The 19,230-nt window shown below is 43.6% G+C and overlaps 1 protein-coding gene across 3 annotated transcripts in view; it reads left to right on the forward strand.

Annotated features, from left to right (window-relative positions):
- The window catches only part of Prdm10 (PR/SET domain 10), a 100,545-nt gene that overhangs the window by 45,418 nt on the left and 35,897 nt on the right, over positions 1-19,230 (forward strand). For 2 of the 3 annotated variants that reach the window (XM_029543397.1, XM_029543399.1), the window contains exons 7-13: positions 1,088-1,291; positions 6,833-6,905; positions 9,015-9,132; positions 11,800-11,929; positions 12,666-12,908; positions 14,664-14,675; positions 17,900-18,247. In XM_029543397.1, the coding sequence (XP_029399257.1) occupies positions 1,088-1,291; positions 6,833-6,905; positions 9,015-9,132; positions 11,800-11,929; positions 12,666-12,908; positions 14,664-14,675; positions 17,900-18,247 (1,128 nt within the window). The remainder of the gene's footprint in view (positions 1-1,087; positions 1,292-6,832; positions 6,906-9,014; positions 9,133-11,799; positions 11,930-12,665; positions 12,909-14,663; positions 14,676-17,899; positions 18,248-19,230) is intronic. The other variant, XM_029543398.1, reaches the window with a different exon arrangement.

Below are 19,230 nucleotides of genomic sequence, written 5' to 3' on the forward strand. Positions count from 1 at the left end.
GCTGTGTAACAGAATCACCCTATGAGAGGTCTTGACTCCACTGTAGTCACATCTGAGGACTCGGGGTTATAGAATTCCCACATGATTTTTTTTTGGGGGGGGAGGGACCAGGGAGATCATAAAGTTAGACTCTTAATAAGGAGCTTGGTGTACTTTCTCTTTTATTTTTAATAAACAAAAAAAAATTTTTTTTTTTTTTTTTGAGATAGAGCCTTTCTATATAGCCCTGACTGTACTGGAACTCTCTATGTAGACCAAGCTAGCCCCAAACAGACAGATTTCAAGTGCTGTGATGAAAGGCACATGCCACCATGTTAACTGCATCTTCTCTTCTAAACAAAATGATAGAGGGCTGAAAATGCATCTTGGTCGAATGCTCATCTGCCTTGTAATCCGAGCATTCAAGAGGGAGAGACAGGAGGATCAAAAGATAAAGGTCATCCTTGACTACATGATGGGCTTGAGGCCATCCTGGGCTACATGAGAACCTATCTGAAACAAAGTTTTTATTTTAGAGCTGGTGTGGTGGCACACACCTATAATCCCAGCAATTGTGAGGCTGAGGCAGGAGGATTGTGAATTCCAGGGTAGCCTGGGCCCAGGGTCAGGTCCCGTGTCCAAAAGAAAGACTTTAAGTAGAGTACGGAGACGTCTGTGGCAGTGAGTGCCCTGTGTGTGCTGGGACAGTTGCACTGAGACAGTTTTGAGTCTTGGAATGGGTCTGACTTGTGGTGTTCTTTGTGTTAAAGAATAGTTCACAGGGGATGGCAGAGGTGAACACACAGTTCAGCAGTTAAGAATACTTGATGCTCTTGTAGAGGAACAGGCTTTTGTTCCCATCACCTACATGGCAGCTCACAACCATCTAAAACTACAGTTCCAGGGGACCTGATGCTTCTTCTGACCTCTGTTGGTTACTGTGTACATGTGATGCACAGACAAACACTCGGGCACATGCATAAAAAGAAATAAAAATATATCTAAGGGAAAGCGTGCTTCCTCAGGGCTGGGGGGATGGCTTAGCAGTTAAGAATGCATACTGCCTTTCTGGAGGACACAGTTCAGTTCACCTTCTCTTTCGTTACAGGTTTCTCTTGATAAAGGAGACAGAAAAGACAGGGATTTGCATGAAGACCTTTGGTTTGAGTTGTCCGATGAGACCCTTTGTAACTGGATGATGTTTGTGCGCCCAGCCCAGAACCACCTAGAACAGAACCTGGTAGCTTACCAATATGGCCACCATGTGTATTACACAACAATAAAGAACGTGGAGCCCAAGCAGGAACTGAAGGTACAGAACTGGATCCGCAGCTGCCTGCCAGCCAGGCTGATAATTAGGGCTCTTTCCTATAAAAGGATCCTTCCCTGATAAGTACTCTGTTAGAGTGACGTCAGTCTTCCTGTTGCTTCCAGGATCCCTCCCCTTCACAGTTACAAAAGTCTACGGATGCTCAAATCTCTTACATATGTGTATGCATAGAGCCCATGCATGACCTCACGCACATTTCAGATAATTTCTAGTCTATTTATAATATCTCCTGTAAGATAAATACCGTGTAAAAAGTCATCATGCCTAATGTATGGGCTTCAGTACAGATGGTGATGTTATTCATGTATTTTCACTCTGTTGTTGGTGGAACCCTGAACAAGAAGGGCCGACTGTACTGTGCACTGTAGACTTTTAATAATCTTGTCAATGAAATAGAATGGGAATAGACCATTTTTTATGTTTGTCAGGGGCCTACAGCAGGGTGTGAAGCGTGGGCTGAGACCCTTACTGTTGGGGAGACTGGTAATGGTGGTAGGGGTGGCTGATGTTGCCCAAGCCAGTGTATGTACTGAGGAAGAGTTACTTGTGAAATGGGAGACTTTATAAAGTGAGATTCAGATGTATGCCTAAGATTTCTTTATCTAAAAATTTAATTTTTTCAAAGAATTTTATGTGCTGGCTTCTGATTTCAGAAATAATTTTTGAGGATAATTGTTAGAATTTATTTATGAACTCAATGACATAATAAAAAATTGTGCTATGATTCTCTATGTCATGAGCATTCTTGTTTTTTTGGTTTTGTTTTTTTCTCTTTTGCACTGCCAGGGGTTGAATTTTCATACTTTTACATGACAGTCACCCACTCAACTCCACCCTGGGCCTGTGGATCTCCCTGCACAGCTCAGGCAGTTCTTAAAACATGCCTGGCCTAGTCTCCCTCACCCTGATACTACAGGCATGTTTCACTGTGCTCAACTGACACAGAAGTTTTGTCTGGTTTGTGTTAGGGTCTTTAAAACTGTTTTTATGAATTCTTTGGTAACTTTATGCAGTGTATTTTGGTCGTAGTTACTCCCACTTCCTTCCATTAACTCCTTCCAGAGCTGCCCGCATCTCCCTGGCCCCCAAATTTGTATCTTTTAAAAAACAATAACAAGTTTGTTGTTGATTCTGGTTTGTGCTGTGGGGGTGGGCATCCCCTGGATTGTGGTCAATCTATCGGGAACCACAAGAGACAGGGCTTTCCGTAGTTCTTGCTGGCTTCTGCCTCACACTATGCAGCTAGGGAGTGACCTTGACTCCCTGGTCTTCTGCTCCCTTCTCCTTATACCACCAAGAGTAGCACCCAGTACATTTTGTAATAAAGAAAAATGCCTGAAAGAAAGAAAAGAATGCTTCTTAGTTATAGAAAGATGTCTTACCCGCTTTCCCGCATCCCTCTCCCTTGGGTCTGGGTAGAGAGCTGCTGGGCTGCATCCCCAGTTCTCTCTCATTGAAACAGCAGATGGAGCTGTGGGGGTGAGGATGGGCAGATCCAAAGAATGGTAAGATGTAGTAAATAGCCAAGGCTAGGAACCTGGCTTGCCTAGCCTAGGCGACACGCCCCGGGCTGGATACCTAGCAGTACAAAGAACAAGAGAAGGCTGGGTGTGGTGATGTATGGCTTTAATCTCAGCACCGGGAGGCAGGGTTCAGTGCCAGGCTGCTCTGCAGGGATATAGAGCAGCTAGAGTTGCACAGTGAGACACAGAGAGGGAGAGAGACAGAGAGACAGAGAGACAGAGAGAGAGACAGAAGCACCCAACCAACCAGTGAACCAAAACAGATAAAAAGGAAGCCGTTGGATGAAAGAGGTCTTTGTTATCATTCCCGTGTTTGCAGTGAAAGTGGAGGCAGTGTGTTGTAGTCCAGCCTCACGATGCAAGTGGAGAACTGCAGCAACAGGGCTTAATTGGAAGAAACCAATAGTAAAGACATGTTTAAATGACTTCTCAATAATTTAAAAAATGCATAAAGGGCTCAAGATAAAGCTTAGTGGAGAAGGCTTGCCTGCTGTGTGTGGCACTCTGGAGAGAATTCTCAATATCGCAGAAGACAAATGTATCAACCAGCAAAGTATGAGTTACTCTTTTTAAATGAGCAGAAAGAGAAAATGACGGTTTTAAAACCAGGGCTGGTGAGATGGTTCAGTGGGTAGAGACAAGCACTTCCACAGGCCTGGTGACTTGAGTTCAGTCCCTGGACCCACAAGGTGGCAATAGAGAACCAGCTTCTAAGAGACTCTCCTAACCTCTTTGTCCCCGTATCGTTGCCCTTGAGTGGGTGTACATACACACCACCACCAGCACCAGTACCACCACCACCACCAACAGCACCAACATAAAGCAGAGACTTTGATTACAGCATTACATTATAGAGTATGAATATTTATGAACCAATACAAAAAGTGTTCAAGATCTCTCAGAGATCATCTGATGAAACCGTTGTGAAACAGAAAGAACTAGTTATATTATAACATGGCAAGACTGTATTTCCTGGCTCTTAAGGCATAACAACTATTAAGATGCTCCATTAAGAAAATTGTCGTCAGGTTTTTGATTGTGTCTATTCATATAATCAATAAAATGATTGTTTCATCATCATCATCCAAGGGGCTACTTTACATTTGATTAGAGCTTAGTTAAAAATTTTTGCCCCACCTGTACGTGATTAATAAGGCACAGTTGGCCCCAAGTACTTTTTTTTTTAAAGATAGGGTCTCCCTGTGTAGGCCTGGCTGGCCTGGAACTCACTGTGTAGCCCAGGCTATCTTATCTTAGCCTCCCAGTGCTGGGATGTCAGGCTATCCCACCATGCTGGACACCCTGAGTATTTTCAAAGTAAGTGATACATTCTTGGGTGTTTTCTCACATCACTGCTATTCTGTCTGCAAGTCTTGACGCTGCACTGTCCCATTGGGTTGCATTTATTCTGAATTGAACAGTGCATGGAAATGAATGAGCTTTCTGATCAAATCAGCAGGAACTTTGACAGTTCTGCTTGGTGCCTTAGCAAGACTATATAGATGCTCACCAACCTTGTACTGCTTTGAAATGACAGGTTTTTTTTCCCTCCAGTCTTCACTTGAATTGCTTAGCAATTGTTTACAGTCTCTGAGCCCTGTAGGAGATGGAGACATCCCACTGGGCCAGGCCAGGCCTGTGCAGAATTGAGGAGCAGGCTACTGACATTAGTTGCATGAAGGCTGGTGGGTGCCAGGGTGTGAGTGTGATGCCTTCTGACTCCTCTTCCAAGAACAGCGAAATGCCCAGTTTGGGGGGGTGGGGGTGGGGGTGGGAGGGCTTGGGAGGGGTTGTTTTGTTTTGTTGAGACAGGGTTTCTGTGCAGCCCAGCCTCATCCTCTCCCAAGTGCTGATATTCTAGATATAGGCCACTGTACCCGGTTATAGTCTGATTTCTGAGATGGAAAAACATGTCTTGAAAGTGATGGAGTAGGGACAGAATTTGAAATAGGAAAACAACAAACTTCAAAAAATAATATAACCAGAGGGGCATAGACCACTACACTCATATACTTAATGCACATAAAATTATGCATGATTAATTCATTTCGAAGTTAATACGTAGTGAATGTCACGTGTGTTTTCTACATTAAGAAAAAGCAGGCTTTCCCTGTGTTTAGCAGAATTGAGTCTAAGGGAAAGGGAGAGGAGAACAGACAGATGTAAAACAAACAATGTCAAATGAGTAAGTGACATAGTGCAAAAAGCACGAGTAACAGGACTGGGACCGATTTGCATATGCTGGACAGAAGGCTTGCTAAGAGGTGAAGGGCAAGGATGGCAGACTTAGAGGGACCAACACTGTATTCCTGGAGTCCAGTTCCAGGCTGCAAAGTACGCTGCATGCTCGGGTAGCCAAGAGCAAGCCGTCTTGGCCCATTGGTGGGTAGTGTCAGGGCTGAGGTATGTAGTGATGTTTTGGGGAGATCACAGAGTTCTTTGGGGGAATCATCGTTAAGTAAGCCTTTCAGGTTTATCATACAATGAAAAGTCAAATGGAAACCCATACAGCAAAATCCAGCTTTGTTTTAAAAAGACCTCTATGGGGCTGGAGAGATGGCTCAGAGGTTAAGAGCACTTGCTGTTCTTGCAGAGGACCCAGGCTCAATTTCTTGCAACCACATGATAGTTCACAGCCGTCTATAACCTCCAGTTCCAGGGTTTTTGATAATCTTTTCAGGCAAGGCACGTGTGATATGAAGATAAAAATACTCATTTAAACTAAACAGAAGGAGAAGAAGAAGAAGAAGACGATGACGAAGACGATGACCACCACCACCACCATAGTGATTGGGAATTGAAAGGAAGAAGGGAGTCTAGTTAGAAAGGCCAGGTGGTAATCTAGGCAAGAAGTAGTGTTGGCACGCATCTGGTAGCTCAAACACTGAACAGGTGGTATATCACATCTGAGAACGGTCCTTGCTAAAGATTACTGAAATGAATGGAGAAATAGAAGACATGTTTTAGGTTTTATGTCTGAGTAGCTGTTGGGAGGTAGGACATTGAAAATTTGAGATGGCTAGTTCTGGCAGTGGTAGAGCAGTTTGCCAGCACATACAGAGGGCTGCATTCCCAGCACTTCAAAATCAAAATGACAGCAAAGCCATTCTTCCCTAAATATTAGGGATAAGAGCTGTGCATGGCAGTGCATGGTTGTAGTCATAGCTACTCAGCAGGCTGAGGCAGGAGAGTTACAAGTTGGAGGCCAGTCTGAACAACTTAGTAAAATCTTGTCTAAAGATGAATCTATAAAAGGGCTGAGGATATATGCACAAATTCCTGGCCTCAATTTTCAATCCCGCATAAGCCATATATGGTACATAATCCTATAACCAGGCCATTCTCAACTACTGACTGAGTTTGAGGCCAGCCTGGGATATATGAGTCTCTAGAGATAAAACTAAAGCAAAAGCAAAAGATTGAGGAGTTAGTTATTAGCATAGAGTTGGTTGAAAATGGGTGTGATACCAGGAAGGAAATAAGAAGACTCAGGGTTTAGACTAAGCGTGGAGCAGCAGCAACCTGTGGAAGTTTTGTAGACAGGGCTGGAGGCAGCCAGGGGGAGTGAACAGAAGCAGAAGGGGGTAGGGAGACTGGGGGACAGGAACATTGATACAGTCCCATCTATGATCCCATCACTAAGCTGAGTCATAGCATCTATGATTACAGCTGTATAAAAACCCATATTTAAATGTAGAGTTCTAAAAGGCTGTTTTATTTAGGTAAAGATACTATGAATGTAAGCCTTGTGAATTTTTTAAAAATAACAACATCAATTTTTAAAAAGGAAGAAGGAAACAGGCAGATCATCTGCATCCTTGATGCCCCTCGGTTATCTGCCAGATGGGTATCCTGGAGGCTCACAGTGTGGCCCTTGCTGTTAATGGATATGTTAATGAAATGCCCAACTTGTTTTATGTAAGCGGGAGAAGTAATTTAAGCATGCAAAGCCCAGCTGGTGATGTCCGTTGGTTCTTAATGGTGTCCTTGGTTCTCCTAGGTGTGGTACGCTGCATCCTACGCTGAATTCGTGAATCAGAAAATCCATGACATATCTGAAGAAGAAAGGAAAGGTGCTTGGGTTTTTGTGTGTCTCTCTCACACGGGGCGTCTGCTTTCCCATCTCAGTACAAGATATGAGAGTTGGTTTCTCAGAGCTACACGGCTCCGTTTAATCCTAGGGTCAAATTAAAATGACAGGTTTGCATTTCTAGTGCTAGAAAATAGTATTTAATATAATGAAAACTTCCTGCTATCAAATTAGGACCTTAGCATCAGAGGAAGATTCCTATCTAGAATTAATCATATCTGAATATATAGCAAAGCCAACACTGACCTTGTTTTTTTTTAATGTAAATGTAATTAAAGTATATTCCACCTACAGAGAGATACACAAATAATGAAGTGTACACAGCTTGGTTAGTTTTCACAGGAACACACCTGTGATTCCCCAAGTGTACTGTCCTGATTTCTAATATCACACATTACTTGTTTATTAATGAATTGTGTATGAACAGAATGATATCATAACATGCACATTTTTTATGTTTGGGCATCTTTTGCTTGAATTTAGTGTTTCTCTCTCTCTCTCTCTCTCTCTCTCTCTCACTTGGTTTTTTCAAGACAGAGTTTCTCTGTATAGCCCTGGCTGTCCTGGAACTCACTTTGTAGACCAGGCTGGCCTCAAACTCAGAAATTCGCCTGTCTCTGCCTCCCAAGTGCTGGGATCAAAGGTGTGCGCCACCATGCCCGGTGCGAATGTAGTGGGTTTTTTGTTGTTGTTTGTTTGTTTGTTTCTGGAGCTGGGAACTGAACCTATTGCCTTGGACTTGCTCAGCAAACATTCTACCACTGAGCCAAACTCCCGACCACTGAACAGCCTTGAGATGCATCCACATTGTTTATATCAATTTGTATATTATCATTGCTGTTGAGTACTCTACTCATAACTGTATAACCATTTGTCTACCTTGTTATAGATTTAGTTGTGTGATGTAGTTATGATGTTAAATATACAGAATTAGGTGAGACCTCATCAGTCAAAGGCATGGTCTGCCACAAGACTCACTTCAGACAGGACCTCTAGGATTCTGGGGTTCCCATGCCACTCATACTTCAATCTACAATTTAGGGATCCCCGTACCCCTGCAGGCTTCATAATTTATTAGAGTGACGCTCGGGACCCAGGAAAGTACTAACATGAGGGATTAGAGTTTTTAAATAAAAGATATACATCAGAACCAGCCAAGTGCAGTGACATACATCTTAGAATGACGAATGTGTCCTCAGGACATAAGCCCTCCTGGGGCACTGAACTGTTGAACCCAAATGTAAGGGCTTGGCTTTGTTGTCCAGAGCTTTTATTGAAGCTTTATTACATAGGCGTGACTAATGGAATGGTAGACCATGTGATTGAACTCCATCTCTAGCCTCCCTTCCCTCCTAACGTAAGACACATCAGCAAACTCAAAACACCACCCATCTAATCACATGGTCACATCTTTTTAGCCACAGCAGCTCCCACCTTGAGACTTGTCAGAATAAAGTAAGATAGGATGAGTGACTCCCAGTGAAAAGCAAAGAACCTCCTACCATTCAGGAAACTCCAGTGGCTTAGCGGTTACCCCCAAAGGACCAGGCGTAAAGGCTATCAGATCTTTTCCATCATACAACTGTGGACAAGACTATACCGGGATGTCTTCTTATGCATGTGTTTTAGGAGGCATCTATGCACACTTTGGGTGTATAACTGGGAAAGAAATTGATGCCAGGTCATGGGGTATGCATATATTCATCCTTTGGAGATATGGTTGGACATTTTGTTAGATTGTACTGACCACTGGCTTTTGTTGTGATAAGATATATCCTTAATTATGAAACTTGGATCTGAAACAAGAAGTTATCTAAGTAAAGATCTCCTTAAATTTTTTATGTGTTGAGGGGATAAGAGAGGGTGGGTTGATAGTGTGGGTCTTTTGATGTCGTACATAAATGCTTAAAAAATAAGATCCTAAGATCTACTTCTCTGCCAAACGTTAGCCTTTGTTTTATAACAAGAAATTAATGCAAATAGCAGCTGCTGTCTACAGTGAGATAAAAATGGAGGAGATAGCAGGAGCTGCATCTTCCTGGTGTCTGTTGATCATCAGCCAAAAATGATGATTTCTCTTCCCTGGCTACAGTTCTTCGAGAGCAAGAGAAGAATTGGCCGTGCTATGAGTGCAATCGGCGGTTTCTCAGCTCAGAGCAGCTGCAGCAGCACCTCAATTCTCATGATGAGAAACTAGATGTGTTTACCAGGTGGGCACGGGAGGCAGGGATCACACCCTTGGTTCTGAATGGTTTGAAGTCACTTGTGAATGTGTGAAAGTGAGTGAGTGTGTGTGCATCTGTGCATATATACACAGATGCATGTATTTACAGGTAACCAGGTAGGCTGATGAATATCTTGGGGATATGCCTTTTTTATTTGCTTTTTTTTTTTCCAGAATAACCCATACCTATATATATATATTTTTTTAAGATTTATTTATTTATTTGTAAGTATTTATATGTAAGTACACTGTAGCTGTCTTCAGACATTCCAGAAGAGGGCGTCAGATCTCATTACGGATGGTTGTGAGCCACCATGTGGTTGCTGGGATTTGAACTCCGGACCTTTGGAAGAACAGTCGGGTGCTCTTACCCACTGAGCCATCTCACCAGCCCCCCATACCTATATTGAAAGCTCCTTTTATCCTGGTTAACTCTCTGTTAACTAGATTCTGAATTGGGATTTTTTTTTTTTTTACTACTTACTATGTTTACTTTATATCAATGGGTGGCTTGACTGAATATGTATCTATGCACCATATGTATGCACTGGTGGAGCCCAGAAGAGGGTGTCAGATCATCTGGAATTGGAGTTATAGACCCTTATTAGCTGAAATGTAGGTACTGGGCATTGAACCTGGGTCCTCTAGAAGAGCAGTCAATGTTCTTAACCACTAAGGCATTGCTTCAGCCCCCTGAATCAAGAATCCTTAAGACTGCATATATGTTTAAAGTAATATGCATTTCTGATTTTCACACTTTTCTGAGCACCATGATTGCTTAATTCCACTGTATTAAGCAGAGACAGGGGAGAGTCATGGGGGATGAGGGGGCAGTGGCCGGGCCCGACAGGGCTGCCGGGAGATGGTACAAAGTTTAAACTTTTAAGTGTGTCAGGCAGTCTCCAGGAAGTCCTGGTCAGAGCAAGTTGTGATGTTGGGGTTTCAGAAGACCATTCTGGATAAAAATGAGAATATTAGTCTAGCTAATACTGGGGTAAGAATGAAAACCAAGTCTCAATAGAAGTTATTCAGCAGGTCAAGTGGAGGATGAGACTTCCTTAGAAAAGGGCAGTAGTGATGGAACAGGTCCACTTCTGTAGGCTTTGGAGAGATAGGTGCTGGCATACGACCCCATTTAAGAAAATGGGAAAGAAGATGTTCTTGGGAGGAGCCATCTAATTGCCTGCAATACCGAGTGCCCACCTTGGGTTCAGGGTCACAAAATAGGAAAGCGATCACAGCAAGCGTGTGTGCTGTTTTCCAGTCGCGAGAAGACTAGTAGAGATAGTACAGGGAGCTTAATGACACAGGCTTGTGGCTTAATTACACACCTCAACACACGGAAAATAAAGAAGCAGCAATAGGGGAGGGGACCAAAAGCAAACAGTGCTTATAATGATCGTCCTGGGAGGGTCTGCTGCGGAAGAAGCCAGGGCAGGATTGGAAGTGGGTATGAGAGGCTGGATCCAGGTACTAGACAGCATGATCTGGAGATCAAAGAGATGCTTTCTGGTGGACGATGCATGGATTAGCGATAATGGCGCTTTATACTAAGATGACACGGCCTAGAATAGGACCATGGGAGTGAATGTCTTGGTGGAAGGGGACAGTGCATTGAGATTTAAGTCACTCATGCTTGAATATCCCTAAAAGTGTGTACATGGCTTCATTGAAGCATTTTTTTTATGCTGCATTATGACTTTTGGGTTGTTTGCCCACAGTCCCTACCAGATCTCCAAGGGTGAGAACTGTCACATACATTGTGATGTCCTGGGTGCGTCTCAGTCTAGTCAGGTTGACAGTCAAAGCAAGCCATCACACAGGTCTTTCAAAATAAATGTATGACGTTCTCTCTGAGTCCACCTGCCCTGCTTCCTTCCTTAGCCAGGCCTCATACATGTTGGGCAAGTGTTCTATTGCTGACTATAATGCAGTCTCTCTCTCTCTCCTTCCCTCCCTCCCTCCCTCCCTCATTTTGAGATATGGTTTGATGTAGTCCAGGCTGATGAACTTGCCACATGGCTGAGGATGATCCTGAACTTCTGCTTTTTGTGCTTTCATTTCCTGGGTGTTGAAATTACAATCCTGTGCCACTACCCCTGGCGTATGCAGGTCCTGGGGATGCTAGGCAAGCACTCTACTGAGTGACATCCCTAGCCCAGGAGTCTCATCTGACAGGACTCTTTTGTGTATTTGTAATCAGTCAAAGAGGACTATTTTAATTGGTGGTTAATTGGCCTGTTATGGAACAGTTGGGTTAGAAATTTGTCTAGAAAGCTGTGGAAAATAAGACTGTGATTTGAATTTAGCCACATTTCTGGGATGGAGTCGGAGCTGATGCAAAGGAGAAATAAGGATAAACTGAATCCTGGGAGGGGCCCTGGGGCAAGCAAGTCAGTCCTGTTTGTATTTCTCACTTCCTTTCAGAAGCAAAGTATTATCAGTGCTTTTGTTTTTATTGCTCATATTTCCTCCTAATAATTTTACAACATCTCTGTGCTGTAGAGAAACCTGGGTAGTATAGAAAGCACACATTAGCATAACACATTAGCTCTGTCAAAGAGAAGAACTGAGAAACTGAGAAACTCTGGAGCTTGTACGAACTCTGGGGCACCAAGTGGTAACTGTTTGTAACCCAATCTCTTGTCCCCAGAACTAGAGGGAGAGGAAGGGGTCGAGGCAAGAGGAGATTTGGTCCTGGCCGGCGACCCGGGCGTCCTCCAAAATTTATCCGCTTGGAAATCACCAGTGAAAATGGGGAAAAGAGTGACGACGGAACACAGGTACCGGGCTCTGAGGAGCTCTTGTCGGTGCTTAGCTGTGCTGATGTTTATAATTCTGTCTTATTAGAGTGTGGTCCTGCTAACTAAAGCAGGATTGGAACAGGACAAAGAGCACATTTTCAAGTGTTACGTGCAGTACAGATTTAACTTTACTGTGCTAAAAATTTAAAACTGACTGGAGGCATTCTAGGAAGACTTTGCTTAATTAACTTAAGCATTTAGAATTGTGTCAGAAAAACTGTATCAGCTTCCTTGTTCTGTGACCAGGGATATTTTACAGTTTTTGCATCGTGGATACATTCACCTGTTTGTTAACTTTCTCAGAGGCAAAGTATTATTTCAGCACCTTAATGCTAATCCTTTTTTTAAAAGTTGTAGCTGGAGCTGGGCATGTTGGCGCACGTCTTTAATCCCAGCACTCAGGAGGCAGAGGCAGGTGGATTTCTGAGTTCCAGGACAGCCAGGGCTATACAGAGAAACCCTGTCTCAAAAAAAAAAAAAAAAAAAAAGTCGTAGCTGGGTTTGGTGGCATGTTCCATAGTCCTAGCCACTCAGAAAGCTGATATAGGAGGACTGCTTGCTCCTAGGAGTTTGGGGCCAGCCTAGAACATGTAGCAAGACTCTATTTCTTAAGTAAATGGATACCACTGATTCTGAATTTGAGTCAATAAACAGCCTCTGTATCACTGGTCTCTATGTAGATAAGGTGGTAATTTCTGGTGTTTGCAAAATTCAGGACTTGCTGCATTTCCCTACAAAGGAGCAGTTTGATGAGGCAGAACCAGCTGCTCTGAATGGACTAGATCAGCCAGAACAAGCATCCATCCCAATTCCTCAGCTGCCACAGGAAACCCCACCTTCTCTGGAGCAGGAACCGGAAACTCACACCTTGCACCTGCAGCCCCAGCAAGAGGAGAGCCTCGTGCCTACCCAGACCGCTCTGACAGCCGATGACATGCGCAGGGCCAAACGCATCCGAGTAAGTGGGAAGTGCGCACACTCTCTGACTGGCGGCAGCTTTCACTTCCTGGACAGCTCTCCTGGTGCTTTGAGGCCCAGCCTGATGATCCCTCACTTCGAAACCTTGCATCTGCCCTTTCACCTGCCCCTTATGTTACCTTACTTTGCTAGAGTACTTTTCTCAATGATTCTGTTCATGGCAAACTGACGTGGCTGGCTGGCCTAGAGTCAGTCAACACAGGCCTGGGTTTGGGCAGCTCATGGACTAGTTAGTATACGTAAAGTATGATGGCTCCCTATATTCCTGAATTCAGAGTTTCAAAATAGGGACTTAGGTTTATTTAATTACAATAACTATTTCTATTTGACTTAATTTTTTCTTTCTTTTCCTTTTTTCCTTTTGGTGCTGTAGGCCCTCCAAGGGCTAAGCAGGAACTCTTTCCCCCAGGCTATACTTTCCAAACTAAACTATTTGCATTTCTAGCCATTTTAATCTGTGTCTAATCATAGCACTCAAGGAAATGACGGGTAACTAAATTGGTTATTTGGAGTTTCCAGGAGAAACTCGCAAGTATTCCTGAGAAGGGCTCTGCCTAAGCTGTGACAGGTGTACCCTGAACGGGGCAGGTTCAGGGTACGCCTGGCACAGCTTAGGCAGAGTTGTGTCGAGTTGGTTAGTGGGTTTCTGTGACGTCTGTGTCTCCACGTTAGACCTCGAGTCTGCAGAGGTTCTCAGACTTCCATTTCCAGCATGTTCCTTTTATTATTTTGTGGCTGTCTTTGAACCTGAGTTAGGAACTGCAGAGAGTGCATGTGGAAAGCGATATGGTTTTGTGTAGTGTCTGTGTCTGTTTATGGCAGCTAGTGTGTAAAAGATTTGTGGGTACTTGACTTATACATAAAACACACACACACAGAGAAACACTCACACACACACAAACACATACAAACACCACACAACTCTCTAGCCTTTTCTAGATGGATGGTCATACTAGCTTAGGTTTGTTGGGCCTTTCCTTTCTTCTTTCTTTCTAACAGTGACTAGTCGGGGCATCCAAGGTGTGCCTCGGAGATAGGTGCCCTGGCTCCTGGCTTGGGATCTTGCAGTGAATGAGAAGTCTGTTCACTCTTTTGGTCCGCTTATAAGGACCCTGAAAATGCATTTGGCTTAATGGTACATTTACACATTTTTAGTCACATAGCAGACTTGAAGGACTCTGAAAACTGTTTAAATATCCTTTATGAGGGTCCTGTAAGCAAAACACATACAACTTTCAGATCACTCTATATAACTTCAAGAATTTCATAAATACATGCCAGAAGGAGGAGCTGTGTGAGCAGATGTTTCTGATCCATTCTATGTATTACCTCTGGCTCTGCACTTGGCCCCTGCCCAGCTGTCATCACGTGCACTTTACCAAGGTCAGGACAATGCTTGCTCCATCCCATTGGTTTGAAGGAGAAAAAAGCAACACGGGGCATACCTGTAGTCAAGTGGCTGTTTGAGCACTTCAGTTCTTAAAAGAGGCGGGGTACGGTTCCAGCACAAGGTTCCTTGCGTCATTGCATCGGAGCAAAAGCCACACGTGTGTTTTGGAGGTCAATCTTAGTTGATCTGTCTAGTTTTTTTTTTTTCCTCTCACACCTTCTCAAAAGTAGGGCTATATATTTTTTTCATCTTTTTATCCAGATTGGTAATGACCGACTGAAGGGCAATCTTCCAGTCCAATTCGTAATGTAACTATTTTTCTCTCCTCTAATGCTGCCTGCTCAGTTGGAGCTGCAGGTAGGTTTGTTTCCTGTGTTTCACATACCCAGAATGCTATTTAAGTGTTTGCTGACCTGTTGTTCCTTGCACACTGTACTTACTAAGTCCAGATGGAAAACACAATTTGGATGCCCCTGTAAATGCAAATTAATGAATGATAAGATTTTATTGGCAAATAGATAAATTAGTAAATTGTGGGCTATAGATTCCTCCTGTGCAAACAAAGTGATCTCCAAGGCCCCTTCGAGCTCTGCAGCAAGTTCAGTGATGTGTGCCCTGGTGCTGGACGCAGACTGCACAGCCAGCTGTGTCTACGTAACTGACAGAGCTCGGGGCTTTCGGGCTTCTCGTCTAATGAGGAGCCAGTGTTAACTGAAAACGATTTGCAGTTCTCGGTCAAATAGACAAGTGCAGCCCGGGCCTGTTCTAGAAACTGAGAAGAAGGAAAGGCCGGATATAGGGAAGTCAGGAAATCTCTTGTGGGAGGTAGATAACTCCATAGGAAGTCAGCCATAGAGTCGGAGGCACAGGCACAGATATTTGTGGTGCTGTTATGGGGCAGTTAGTGACCCTGGTTTGGGTATGAGAAGAAGGAGAGTGGAGAGAGTGTGTTATTAACCCACTACAAGTTTTGAAAGCTGGGTGCATGATAAACTGAAGAGTTATTAGTTCTTCTACTTCTTCTTTTTTTTTTTAAATAAACCCAGACCCAACAAGCAAGCTGATTCTTTTCTCTTTAGTCTCAGCATCAGAAGACAATGAGTTAGTAGCGTGGGTTGCCTTAGCTTTTCATTTCAAGCTTTAGAAACACTTTACAGGAGCCGATCTTCTCTCAGGATTCACCCTAGTCAATAGCGTTTAGAAGGAGGCTGCTACTTGGCAGCCCCAGAGCAGTTAGTGTACCACGTGGTATGGTGACTGTGGTATGGTACCGGAGCTCAGGGATTAGAAGACCCACAATGCATCTGTGCCCAGCCTTCCTGGTTCTTCTGGAAGTGGCCCAGGTGTGGTGGTGTGTGAGAGAAACTTCCTTAGAGTAGAAATGGCCTTTGAGTGGGTCAAGGGTCGGGTAGCCCAATGCTCACTCCCTTGCAACAGGAGACCCTCTCTAGCTCTGAGAGAAGCAGGCCAGCCCTTGAGCACTCAGTGTTCAGGGCTCCATGGAAACGACACCGTGGAGCTAAGGAAGGGCAGCCAGGTGGCTGCTCTGTTAAAACCAAGTGTCTGAAGGGCCTCATGCTAATCAGAACTGACAGGAGGCTGAAGAGCACAATGGAGGGACACAGAGCTGAGCTGTGGATTTAGCACCCAGGAGACTTGGAGCCCCCTGTGCGGTTGTGCAGCAGGTCTGTCCGAGGAAACTTGACCGAGGCTGGATCAAGGAAGTGCTTCTTACATGCACACATGCTCTAAATCCCAAATCTTCACTGAACCTTCGAAGAGCATCTGTTTTTCTGGCATCTTCCCATGACATTCTGAAGGTAGAGGAAAGTAGGAAGAGCCTTCTTGCCAAGTGTGTGTCAGGCTAATGCGCCAAGCAGCTCGAGGAAATGAGAGCAGCCGTGGCTGATTGGGAAAAGATCCGTTCTGCAGGATCTCTGTGGATACTGTTGGAAAGCACCTAGGAATAATGTTAGAGTTTTATTTGAAATACAGTTTATTAGTATTCAAGCCAATATGTGAGATTTCCTGTGACTAAGTAGTTTATTAAGGGATCTAGATACAAAAGGGAAGAATATGTGGTCTGCCCCTCCCATACCTCCTGCAGCCTCAGTCAGCTTAGGAAGACAACAGAATTGTTGTTTACCACTCAAAATAAATGACTAGCTAGTACGGTAAATACCTCTTTGAGGCTTGTTGGAGAAGGTGGGAGAGACAGTCTCCTGGTTTGTGAATTGGATCATGTTCAGAAATTTCTGTAGATCAAAAATAAATATTTTGCTTTTCCCCATAATTACTTCACATTCAATTTAATTTTCAAGGTGCTTCTGATAAGCAATTGAAAGTAAGCTGACCTCTGCATTTTCTCCATTGCACAGATAATGCATGACAGTCCCTATTGATCTTTCAGTGACTGTCCCTTAGAGCTGTCGAGGCACACACATTCACAGGCATATCCTGAAGAGTTCCCCACCATAAAGCGATCTAGACCTTTGCCTCTATGCTTTGAGGGTCTTAGGAATGAGTCTTCCTTGGGCACAACTAAGTATTGATTCTGGTTTCTCTGTGTGAAAGATATTTGTGGGACTTTGCTCTTGGTGGCCTGCCAGTTATTTGTTATCTGCCAGCTGTGACAGATTCCACTGAGCGTCTACCTTCTTTGGCTTGGATTCCCTGGGACAGTTGTATGGATTTACAAGACAGATACCAGACACAGAAGGGCAATCTGTCCTGAAAAGGAAAGAGCACTGTTTAGACCAGAAGGGCAGTGGCGAGGTTAGCTTTGTCTAGAACTACTATAGGAACTAGTCCTTCACATTCTCAAAGAACTGAAATGCATATTTTCCATTTATGATGTGTTCACATCATGCCCCATGAACAAATACATTTACATAAATCTTCATTTCCCATTGTGCTCATTTTCTTGAATTGAGATCAGTAATACACATATTGAAAAATCCATGACTGACTTAATGCCTTATGTCCAAAGGAACCCCATACCTATTTCTTTGTCCCCCCTCCCTCTCCTGGGAAGGTCTGATTGCCCAACTGCTCCTCTTTACTGTGAAACGTTTTCATCTGTTTCAGATTCTTTCTTTGTTTCTTTTTCTTTCTTTGTTTCTTTTTTTTTTTTTTTTTTTTTTACATTTTCTATTGAAGACAAGTTTTGAGCAGGGTGTAGTGGCACATGCCTTTAATCTCAGCACTTGAGATGCAGAGGCAGGGACATCTCTGTGAGTTGTAGCACAGCCAGAGCTATCTATATAGTAGGATCCTATCGCAAAAAAAAAAAAAAAAAAAAAAAAAGAAAGAAAGAAAGAAAGAAAGAAAGAAAGAAAGAAAGAAAGAAGAAAAGAAAAGAAAAGAAAAGAAAACATGGTTTGAAATTTACTTAAACCCTTTCCAAAGGAAGTGCGCATGTATGGATATAAAGTGAAACCCTGAAACTGTTTCTTCACCACAGACTTTTTGGGCTCCTGTCAGCCTTAGCCCTTCTTGCCCGTGTGCCCTTGAGTTCAGCTTCTGAACTGCAGGCGTCACTCTGGGTTTCCTCAGCACGCGGCCCTGTTTGTGTCTTTCAGAATGCAGCTCTTCAGCATCTGTTTATCCGGAAGTCCTTCCGGCCTTTTAAGTGTCTGCAGTGTGGGAAGGCCTTCCGGGAAAAGGACAAACTGGACCAACACTTGCGCTTCCATGGGCGGGAGGGGAACTGCCCGTTGACCTGTGATCTCTGTAACAAGGGCTTCATCAGCAGCGCCTCCTTGGAGAGCCACATGAAGCTCCACTCGGATCAGAAGACATACTCTTGCATTTTTTGCCCAGAATCCTTTGACCGCCTTGATTTGTTGAAAGATCATGTGGCCATTCATGTCAATGATGGCTGCTTCACCTGCCCAACTTGTAAGAAACGGTTCCCAGATTTTATCCAGGTGAGTGTCTGACTGACATTCCTATCTGCTTCCATCTTTTAGTAAAAGAAACTTCAGTTTTTGGAAAACCGAGACATACTGTCCAGCTTCTACCTTTTCATCTTTTTTTTTTAATAACTTTGCAATAGTTTTCAAACTAGTTTTCATGTACAGAGTATTATTTTCCTTAGCTGTCCAGATCAGTGTTACTTAAATGTCTTAAGTTATATTTCTAGTAATAAATACCACATCTTGTGCTGGCAAGACAGCCAAGTGGGTAAAGGAGCTTGCCGCTAAGCCGGATGGATGGTCTGAGTTCTGTCCCTGGAACCCACATGAGAGCTAGCCCCTGCAGTTGTCCTCTGATCTCTACATGGGCATCATTGATGCACACGTGCACTAAAAAGAAATGTAAAACTCATCTTGAAGCACTACATCTGGTTATCATTTTTCAAAAGTCTTTTTAAAAATCTTTGCCAAATATCCATTACTCATGGAACAGCATAGAGTCCGCAGCACGTCTTCCTTCCGTCTGGGTGGGAAGCCTCTCCCTCCCATGCTGTTTTCCCTCTTGCTTTAGTGAGGCAGTGTATTTGGAAGGAGACAGAGAGTTGGTCTATGATATGTTGTTGTGCCAAGCACTTACTGTCTGTCCTGTAGTATTGGGGCAAAGTGGGGATAGAGACGTTCTGGAGCGTCCCTGATTTCATTTTAACTGATAATATTTTTATTCAGTAAATAATTAAATCACAATGTATCATATAAATATTCTCTAAATTGCAGGGTATGGTGGCTCACGCCTTTATTCCCAGTGCTTGAGGGGCAGAGGCAGGTGGATCTCCATAAATTCAAGGCCACCCTGGTCTACAGAGCCAGTTCCAGAACAAGCAAGACTATACAGAGAAACCCTGTCTCATAAATCCGAAGATATACACACACACACACATACACACACACACACACACACACACACACACACACACACACACACACACACACACACA

This window comes from Mus pahari, chromosome 10 (assembly GCF_900095145.1).
Source record: "Mus pahari chromosome 10, PAHARI_EIJ_v1.1, whole genome shotgun sequence".
Taxonomy (NCBI): domain Eukaryota; kingdom Metazoa; phylum Chordata; class Mammalia; order Rodentia; family Muridae; genus Mus; species Mus pahari.